At 42.0% G+C, this 10,503-nt stretch overlaps 1 protein-coding gene across 1 annotated transcript; it reads left to right on the top strand.

Moving 5' to 3' along the window:
- The first annotated feature begins 5,844 nt into the window (after window positions 1-5,844).
- Window positions 5,845-8,103, top strand: LOC123409163. Its single transcript, XM_045102132.1, has 4 exons — window positions 5,845-5,933; window positions 6,027-6,390; window positions 6,559-6,748; window positions 8,087-8,103. The coding sequence occupies exons 1-4, from the start codon at window positions 5,845-5,847 to the stop codon at window positions 8,101-8,103; spliced, it is 660 nt and encodes a 219-aa protein (XP_044958067.1).
- Window positions 8,104-10,503: the final 2,400 nt, after the last annotated feature.

Genomic DNA, 10,503 nt, shown 5'->3' with positions numbered 1-10,503 from the left:
GAGTTCTTGGCCGTTTAGGAAGGGGGGATTTATAGGGTAGCCACCCAAGAGACTCCTCCCGCCACAATAGACTATTTTATATTTCTGATTTCAAGAACAACTATTTCTTGAATCTTGAAATATTTTTTTAAAATCTAAATTTATTATAAAAGTTCATCAAAAATACAAAACATCTCAAACATAACAAAAATTACATAAAAAATTATAGACCATCAAATGATCACTACCGTCACAAACGAGTCACGGATGCTCACTTTATAAATCTCTACTATTAAAGGGGATCTGCCGTCTGTCGTGATGGTTTGACCTTCTTCGACCGAACGCCACAAGGTGTTTGAGAAATCTTGTTATAAACTGATGCAAAAGTAAAAACATGACAAGATGTGTTGGACACCGCTAATAAGCACATGAGTACACTACTAGTGAAAGGGAACCAGGAGAGACGGGCGTTTTGGCTACTGGGCTCGCATGAGCCTAGGACTGACAGTAAATTCGTTTAAAATAGTAAAATTAATTAAAAAACTAAAAAAAGTATGACGAAAATATGCTTGAGTGCATGATATCCGTGCTAAATTTTAGATCCTATAAATATATGAGTAGCTCTCAACAAAAAAAATGTGGAACTTTTTACTGTTTGTACACTGTTTGGAGCACTCATGCGAGAGATACTCGTCCGAATCCAGTGAAAATTGACACTCCTCATACAGTCAGACATTTTTCATGCAAAAAGATCATTTCTTTTTTGTTTTTATACTTATCTTTTGATTACGGTTCACCAGATGCAGATAAGCCCAAGCTCAGAATCGGATATTCGATGAGGAGGTCATTTTTTGCGAGAAAAGGAAATAAGGAGACACTCTTGTTGATAGCTACAGTGTAATGACTTCGTCAAATTTTTAAATAAATGGCTCTGATCTTCCGTGTGCCTATTGTGGAGTGTATATAGGTGTATATGTTTGTGTTGAACTCAGTTTCTTAAAATGTACGGTGTTTTTATTTTGTAAAACAAGGCAAAGAACTCTACTTCAACATGAGTGATGAGTAATACTACATATGTTTATGTATCCAGAATTAAACACAGCACGTTGTGTTTATTTTAGAGACCGAACGCAAATGGATGAGATCGAACAAACTTTGCTACTACTTCTAAGGCGTTGTACAAAGCGTACTCCCTCCGTTCCAAAATAAGTGTCTCAACTTTGTATTAGCTCTAGTACAAATTTGTATTAAGCTTGATACAGTTATTTTGGAACGGAGGGAGTACAATATAAATTATGTTTTTTTTATACATTAGTGTTTATTTCTATATGAAGGATGTCAAATTAAGTACTATCTCTGTAAAAAAATATATAGAAGTGTTTAGATGACTACTTTAATATCTATCTTATAGCTTTCATCTTTTACAAGTAAGCATTGTTACTTAAGAAAAAATTGATTTACTCCTATTTTTTAAGCATTTTTCTTAAACACCTTGCATTGTACTCCCTCCGTTTCTAAATATAAGCCTTTTTAAAGGTTTCATTAGGGGGCTACATATGAATGTATATAGACATATTTTATAATATATATTAACTCATTTTGCTTCGTATGTAGTCACTTAGTAAAATATCTTACAAGACTTATATTTAGGAACGGAGGGTGTACAAGGCCTATGCATGCATAAGAAACACCCGGCGCTAGCAATGATGCGACAGTTTAGTGCTCCCTCCGTTTTAAAATATAAATCTTTTTAAAAAATTTATTAAGAAACTATATACGAAATAAAATAAAAAAAATTATATTTTAAATTATGTCTATATACATTTATATGTAGTTTTTTAGTGGAATTTAAAAAAATATATATTTAAAACGGAGAAAGTAAATGTGAAAGACGTCAACTTCTTGATCCAGAATAATGAAATTTTAGCCAAAGGAATGTGTGATTCGCCCCCCTGAGAAAACAGGGGTAAGTGGTCTCTGTGATTTGAGTTTGACTTTGGTACCTGTGCGTGTTGAACCACTCCGTTGGATGCTTTCTTCGAACCTTCCTGCATCTTGATTTACGCGGTTAGTTGATCCTTCAAACTAGTGTAAGTACGTAGGTTACAGCACCTGCACATCGCTAATTGCCAAGAAACTACGTACATCATCAGTGCATTTCACGGTTAGTACTTTCTTCAAGCGTAAACCTACGGTAGTGTATCTGTTCACGTGTTCGCGGATACCAGGAGCCCAAATCAACACGGGAGTCTAAGGGTGTGTTTGGTTGGAGAACCAACTGTCATGGAATGGAATGGTTCCATGGTTCCATTCCAGAGGAACGGGTCGGTTCCGTTCCTGTGTTTGGTACGAGCAAAAAAGTGGAACGGGATGGTTCCGTTTCAGTGTTTGGTTGGGAGGCATGGAATGAAAATTTCGCTGTGTCGCCGCGCTGGAGTAGCACCTTCTACCTGCATCAAAACATTGGCAAAAATCAGCAGCAGCAGGCAGAGAGTGCAGCAGGCAACGCGGGCAGCAGCAGGCAGCAGCAGGCAGCGCGGCAGGGAGGAAGGGGCGGCGCGCGCAGCAGCAGGCAGCGCAGCAGGCAGCAGCAGGCAGCGCGCGCAGCAGCAGGCAACGCGCGCAGCAGCAGAGCGCGGCGCGGCAGGGAGGAAGGGGCGGCGCGCGCAGCAGCAGAGCGCGGCGCGCCAGGGAGGGAGGCGGCCGGCGGCCGGCGGCGCAGCGCGGCAGGGAGAGAGGGAGGCGGCCGGCGGCCGGTGGCGCAGCGCGGCAGGGAGAGAGGGAGGCGGCGCGGCAGGGAGAGAGGGAGGGAGGCGGCGCGGCAGGGAGAGAGGGAGGCGGCGGCGCACCTGGAGAGGGAGAGAGAGCGCCGGCGCAGCTGGGGAGGAGATGAGGATAGGGCTGCGCGAGACGAGCCGTTCCGTGCGATTCCGTGGATTTGCTGGTGCTAGCGCATTCCGGATCTGAGGGGAATATTCCCTAAAGTGGAATGGGTGGGTTCTACTCCGGTTGGTAAACCAAACGCAGGAACGAGGGCTAGGAACGGGTCCGACCCGTGACATTCCAGTCCATGACAGCAACCAAACACACCCGAGCTACACTGACCGGAACGACGTCGACCTCCAAACCAGGAAGTCAACAAGCGCCCCAACGAAATAAGAGATATACCAGCAGTCCATGTCGAAATTAGAAAGAGATAGGTATTACTCCCTCTGTTTTTATTTACTCCCTCCGTTCTTATATACAAGACCGTAAACCAAGATTACACGTATCAAGGTAAAATTTAATATCTTTATAAATAATTTTTTAATAGAATTATTAATACATCACATGCATGCAAGGAAGAAACTGAAAAGTGATTGGACTGTCATTATGTTTGTATGCGTGCAATTATTAAATGGGTTGCTAGTACGAGCAAATATCATTAACTTTTGTCTCGATTACTGTTGATGGCCTTGTGTAAATGCAAACTGCATTTTTTATAATGACCTTGTATAAGTAAATGAAGGGGTACTCTGCGTACTTCCTCTGTCACGGTTTAGAAGGCACAGTTAAACTTGCGTGCGTTTTTAAAATATACAAGGTTTAAGACGTGAAATCAATTACTCCTATTAATTAGTACTAGTACTACTCATGCATGCGTCCCCCCAATTTGCTGCTCACGCATTAGTACTAGTATTTTCTCAGTTGATTAGCCGCATTAGCATCTACATCTGCTACATCTCACAACCAATCGGTGACTACCTTGGTCCCACAGATTTTTCAAACATGCCTTCTAAACCGTGACGGGTGGAGTATTAAAGTTTACTAAAGTCAAACTTTATAAAGTTTAAATAAATTCATAAAAAATAATATAAATATTTACCATAGTAGATCTATATGATATGAAAGTACATTCAATTATAAATCTAATGGCAAATAACGGGCTATGACAAATAATGACAGGCCTCTAAATAAGCTACAACGAAGCTATAACGGGCTAGCAGACTATAGCGACTTATTTATACATGACATCATTTAGAGCAAGTACAATAGTATAGCCAGCTGATGGCTATAAGTCATTGACATGTCATCTATAGCCCGTCTTATAGCCAACATATAAAATAGTTCATTGCAGGGGCGGGCCCACGTTAGCCCAGCAGGTAGCCCATGACACCGGGTAAAAAACTGACTTACCTTATACATATAGAGCCCAGGAGGACGTGGACACCCCTAAAATTCGTAATGGGACACCTGTACAGACCAAAAGGCCACAATTAGCTAACTAAGCCCAGGCCCAGACCAACGTAGTACATTAGAATCGATCTGTACGTACACCTGCGCATCGATCGTCGCTCGGCCGCTGATGGGGTCATAGTCCTAGGGTAGGGTCATAGGCCTGCCGTACATGTCCTACCCAAGGACTACCCCACACAAAGGACAGGACCTAAAGTCTGCCCCGACTGAATTAAGGAGTCCCCATCATCCAGTCGGTAACAGGCCCAGAATCATCCAGTCGGAGACTAGCATTCGGAGGGCACCAGGCCAACCGACTGGATACACTCGGTACATCGTAACCTCTCTGGAGGGAAACTGCCGTACGTTTCCGGGTGCATTTATTAACATTTAGAGCATACGTTACCTGTAACGTACGCATTCAATCGCCACTACTCCACCCCTGAGTCAGAACCGTTGTGGAGGGCAGCGCACTCTATATAAGCCGCCCTCCCCCACTGGTCAAGGGGTTAGCAAATCATTGTATTCCATATTACACTCGGTAACAAACTCCGAGAGCACTGAGACGTAGGGCTGTTACCTCCACCGCAGAGGGGCCTGAACTCATAGAACCTCGCCGTAGCTAGGACTCTGCCCATCTCATTCGTACCCTACACATCTACTGTCAGGCTTATACCCACGACAGCCGCCGCTCGGCCAGACGTCCAGACCAAGGTACATCAGAATCGTGAATAAGAATCGTGAATCCATCTCGCGTTCAGCTCTGCCTACAGATGCTACTAGTACATCATAATCGTGAATCGATATGTAGCATGTTGGATTCATCTGTACATTCATCTGTAGGATTCATCTATACCTGTACGTACTGTCTGCCTGCCTGTTCGTCTCTCCAGGGGCTTGCGTCTCTCGCCGCTCGGCCGCTGCGGCGCTGCGCTTTGGCCTGTTGCCTCGCCGCCCTAGCCTGATAATCTAGTTCGCCAGATCACCCCAATTCATTCAATCAGTAAAGGTATGTTGCATTAGACCCAATTCGCAATATGTGTGTCCCTATTTCAATTCGTAAATTCGGTTGTAGTTCTTACTTTGTCTCTCTAACCCTAGGAAATTGGGGCTACTGGATAAGACAACAAATTTTAACTGTATTAGCTATTGGACTATTTGTCTTTTGTAATGGTTTGTGGAGAATAATACTACAATACTTAGGAGATTAGTAATTACTACGGCTGGAAGGAGCGGCAAGGCAGCAACATGTCAAGTACGTTGTATTTTACTTGCAATCCCCTGAATAGTTATACACATGATTCCTTGTTTTTCCCTTTTGTGAAGAAATAGATGATTATCTAAATAATTACAAATTGCAGGAGAAGCTCAGTTTATGGATAGGTTTCTAAAAAAAGGAGAACTATAGTGCAAGATGAAGGTCCATCACACGAAGATAATCAGAATGATGCCTCGATCCCGCCAGAGATTGACGTTCCAGCCCCGCCATCACCACCTGGACAAAATGATGCCTCAACACCTGAATCTGGTTCTACCAATAATACATGGAATTCAATTCAAGTTGAAGAAGATATCAATTGGGAAGAAGAAATTAAATTTGATCCAGGTAAAAGGAGAAGCATAGATGAGTATCATCCGAATCAGAGAGATATGGTAAGAAGGAAGTATTTGGCCAATGGGCCTTGTCAACCTCGTACTGCTGATTTTAAAGTTACAGAGATATGTGGTAGAGATAGAAGGTTCATTCGGGAATGGTTTAATGAGTTTGAGAGCTGGCTTGAGTATAGTGAGTTCAAACATAAAGCATATTGTTTTTGTTGTTTCTTGTTTAGACCACGCAAGAAGAAAGAAGCTGGGTATGATGCATTTGTTGCAAATGGTTGGTCAAGTTGGAATAAAAAATATAGATTAAGGGAGCATGTAGGAGACATCAATAGTGCTCACAACCAAGCAAAAAGAGATTGTGATGCTTTGCTGAAACAGAAGCAACACATTTATGTTGCTCTAAATAACCAAAGTAACGCTGAGAGAATTGCTTATTATACTCGACTAAATACCTCAATTGATGTCTCTAGAGTGTTACTGAAGCAAGGGTTACCTTTTCGTGGCCATGATGAGTCCGAAGAGTCTCTCAATAAGGGTAATTTCTTGGAATTTCATGCTTACACAGCAGAGCAAAATCCAGATGTAAGAAAAGTTGTGGCCCATAATGCTCCAGGTAATAATCAGTTGACTTCTTCAAAGATTCAGAAGGACATAGCTGAATGTTTTGCAAAGGAGATATTGCATTCGGTTCTTTGGGAAATTGGTAACGATGTATTTTCTTTGCTGGTTGATGAATCGAGGGATGTGACTGGTAAAGAGCAAATGGCGGTGGTATTGTGGTATGTTGGTAAATGTGGAGGTGCCATCGAGACATTAGTTGGCCTTACTCATGTGAAGGAGACAACCTCAAAGTATCTCAAGTCTGCCATCGATGATTTATTTGCAGAATATAAGTTAAGTTTCAAGCAAGTTAGAGGTCAAGGGTACGACGGTGCGAGTAATATACGAGGTGAGTTTAATGGCTTGCAATCCTTAGTCATGAGAGAGAACACGACAACTTATTATCTTCACTGCTTTGCACATCAACTTTAGTTAGTTGTTGTGGCTGTTGTTCGTAAGCACAAATGCATTGGTAATTTTTTTGATATGATCTCGGTCTTGTTGAATGTGGTCTCCGGATCATCAAAGAGAAAAGACATGATTCGAGACAAATATAAAGAACAAGTGTGTGAAGCTTTAGGTTCTGGACTAATGAAAAGTGGGACGGGATTAAATCAAGAACTAGCTCTTCAAAGACCAGGAGACACTCGATGGAGTTCTCACTACAAAACTCCTAAGAGTTTGATTGTTATGTTCCCCACAATTGTCAAAGTGCTAGAATATGTTGAAGAAGAAGACAGGGATGATACAAACCGAAGGCAAGCTTGTGGTCTTCTTGTTTATTTCCAGTCTTTTGATTTTGTGTTCTACTTACAGCTTATGTCCACTATATTGATAATCACAAACACATTATCATTGGCTCTACAACGGAAGAATCAAGACATTGTGAATGCCATTAATTGTGTGAATTCAACCAAAGCCTCCTTGACCAATTTAAGGAGAGATGGATGGGAATGTGTCCTGCATGAAGCATATGTCTTTTGTGACAAGCATGGCATTTCCAAGTTGGAAATGGTAGATCAATATGTGAATCCAAAGAAGCCACGGGCAAAATCAGGTATCACTAATAGGCATCATTATGAAGTGGATTGTTTTAATGATGTTATTGATTGGCTGCTTCAAGAACTTGGTAACCATTTCAATGAGAAAAAATCTGAACTACTTGTTTGCTCAGCGGCTTTGAGCCCAAATGAATCATTTCGTGATTTCAACTTAGAGCCTTTGATGAGTCTAGCCAAACTTTATCCAAAAGATTTTGATGATGGAGAACTCAGGGACCTTAGACATCACATTCATCTTTTCATCATTTCTTTGGTTTAAGTAATATTTGTGAGCTCTCTCAAAAAATGGTGGATACAAGGAAACATATTGTATATCCCTTGGTTTATCGCCTTTTGAAGCTAGCACTAGTATTGCGAGTTGCCACGGCTACAGTTGAGAGATCTTTTTCAGCTATGAGAATTGTGAAGACATATTTGCGCAGTCGTCTTGGTGACGCCGCATTGAAGTACAACCTTATTTGTTATGTGGAGAAAAGAGAAATGAGTAAGGTTACTAATGATGCAGTGATTGGTCGGTTTGAGGACATGAAAGAACGTAGGAAACCATTTTAGCAAGGTAATGGTTTTAACTTCTTTATTACACAGCTGTAATTAATAAATTGCTAAGTGGCTTTTTTTATTTGTAGGCAATCAGGATCTATGATGCATTTTCTCGTCATCAGTTATACTTTATTCATAATTTGGACACTTTAATTCTCCTTCATTGTTTAATTCCCAGCAATCAACTAACTTTTGAGTGAACTGTTTATTTTGGACATTTGACGATCATATCCATGGTCATATCATATTCTATATATATTACACCGTTAAATGTATTACTTTTATCTATATTATTATGACTTGTTATCCACATATATGTGATAGACATGGGACCCCGGGTCATTTTTGTCCTGGGTCCGCCCCTGGTTCATTGCAAAAGTGTACTACTTCTTTATTATATGATCCATATTTCATACTCACAGAATGCCTAGGAGCACGTGCTAGAGCTGGCTCTTAGCTAAGAGCCCGCTTACATTCTCTCTCCTCTTCTCTTTCCTCTAACTAAATAAAAATATATTAGTTTATTCCTTATAGCCAGCTGACTCAGCTCTATTGTACTTGCTCTTAACGACATGCTGTTGAAAAAGGTATGACAATCTATAGCCGGCTATTTAAAACTATAATATTAATAATTTATATATATTTTTTTAAAATTTATAAAGCTTGACTTTGATTTAAAGCTAATACGCGGACTAAATCAAAACGGAGGGAGTACTACTCCATGCGCTTAGTTGCGGAACCAAGAGTGGCTGTGGTGGATTTGGGTGATTTGCAAGGAAGAAACCGATTGATCAGGTTCATCTTAAAATATATACGTACTCGTACTACCAGGACCAGTTCCATTGACTTCACGGGATGATCGGTCGTCCAGTTGTTGCCCGAGAATCAGAATTCCCAGGTCGTTCTAGACCAGATGAGATATACACGGTTTCTTATGTCCCGTGTGAGTGGGACGCGAAACGCAAAAAATTGACCAAAAACAAAATTAATTTATAAAATAAATTGTTCGTGAGAATTTTTTATTCAGCTGACCTTTCTTTTGTGACATCTCTGTTTTAGGCATCACACTACATTGTGTGACGTCCGAGACTTAGTGTAACGTCTAAGTCATAGGCGCCACTATTGGGGAACGTTGCATGGGAAACAAAAAATTTCCTACGCATACGAAGACCTATCATGGTGATGATCACCTACGAAAGGTAGATCGGATCTACATACCCTTGTAGATCGTTAAGCGGAAGCGCTAATAAACGCGGTTGATGTAGTGATACGTCTTCACGATCTGTCCCACGAATTGTCTCACGATTCGTCCAGTGCCGAACGGACGGCACCTCCGCGTTTCGCACACGTACATCTCGATGACGATCCCGCCTTCTTGATCCAGCAAGAGAGACGGGGATGGAGATGAGTTCCTCGACAGCGTGACGGCGCTCCGGTGGTGGTGATGATCTTATTCGTGCAGGGCTTCGCCCGAGCTCCGCAGAAAACCGATCTAGAGAAAGAACTACGAACTAGTGTACAGGGCAGCACGTGGCAAAGTTGTGTCTCAAAAAGCCCTAAATCTCTAGTATATATAGGAGGAGAGAGGGAGGAGGCTGGGCCTCCAAGGGAAGTCCCTAGGGCTTCGGGCGAACCAAGGAGGAGGATTCCATTCCTAATTGGAAACTCTTTCCATCTTTTGATCTTTTTGCCTTGTTTCTTTATTCCAGCCACATGGGCCTTTAGGGGAGGCTTTGGTGAGCCCATCAAGGGCTGGTCTACCACCTCTCACAGCCCATGAACCCTTTTGGATCGTCGCACCCCTCCCGACACTCCCGGTACACTATCGATGAGCCCGAAACTTTTTCGATGATCAAAACATGACTTCCTATATATCAATATTTACCTCCGGACCATTCCGGAGCTCCTCATGATGTCTTGGATCTCATACGGGATTCCGGACAACCTTCGGTCACCAACACATATAACTCAACTGTACCGAAACGTCACCGAACCATAAGTGTGCAGACCCTGCGGATTCGAGAACTATGCAGACATGACCTGAGACACTCTCCGGTCAATAACCAATAACGGGACCTGGATGTCCAAATTGGCTCCTACATATTCTATGAAGATCTCTATCGGTTGAACCTCTATGTCAAGGATTCAGTTAATCTCGTATGTTGTTCCCTTTGTCCTTTGGTATGTTACTTGCCCGAGATTCGATCGTTGGTATCTCCATACCTAGTTTAATCCCGTTACTGGCAAGTCTCTTTACTCGTTCCGTAATACAAGATCCCGTAACTAACTCCTTAGTCACATTGCTTGCAAGGCTTGTTGTGATGTTGTATTATCGAGTGGGCCCCGAGATACCTCCCCGTCAACGGAGTGACAAATCCCAGTCTTAATCCATGTCAACCCAACAGACACCTTTGGAGATACCTATAGAGCACCTTTATAGTCACCCAGTTACGTTGCGACGTTTGATAACCCACAAGGTATTCCTCCGGTGTATGGGAGTTGC

Source organism: Hordeum vulgare, chromosome 7H (genome assembly GCF_904849725.1).
Source record: "Hordeum vulgare subsp. vulgare chromosome 7H, MorexV3_pseudomolecules_assembly, whole genome shotgun sequence".
In the NCBI taxonomy this organism is placed as follows: Eukaryota; Viridiplantae; Streptophyta; class Magnoliopsida; order Poales; family Poaceae; genus Hordeum; species Hordeum vulgare.
Note: the sequence above shows the minus strand (reverse complement) of the source record. Positions and strands in the feature narration are given on the sequence as shown.

What these genes read in the sequence shown, in the direction of transcription:
- LOC123409163 (XM_045102132.1), top strand. Translation starts at nt 5,845, where the DNA reads ATGGTAAGAAGGAAGTATTTGGCCAATGGGCCTTGTCAACCTCGTACT. An exon ending in ATATGTGGTAGAGATAGAAG is followed by an intron (nt 5,934 to 6,026) that starts GTTCATTCGGGA and finishes TTTCTTGTTTAG; the next exon opens with ACCACGCAAGAAGAAAGAAG. An exon ending in AAAATCCAGATGTAAGAAAA is followed by an intron (nt 6,391 to 6,558) that starts GTTGTGGCCCAT and finishes ACTGGTAAAGAG; the next exon opens with CAAATGGCGGTGGTATTGTG.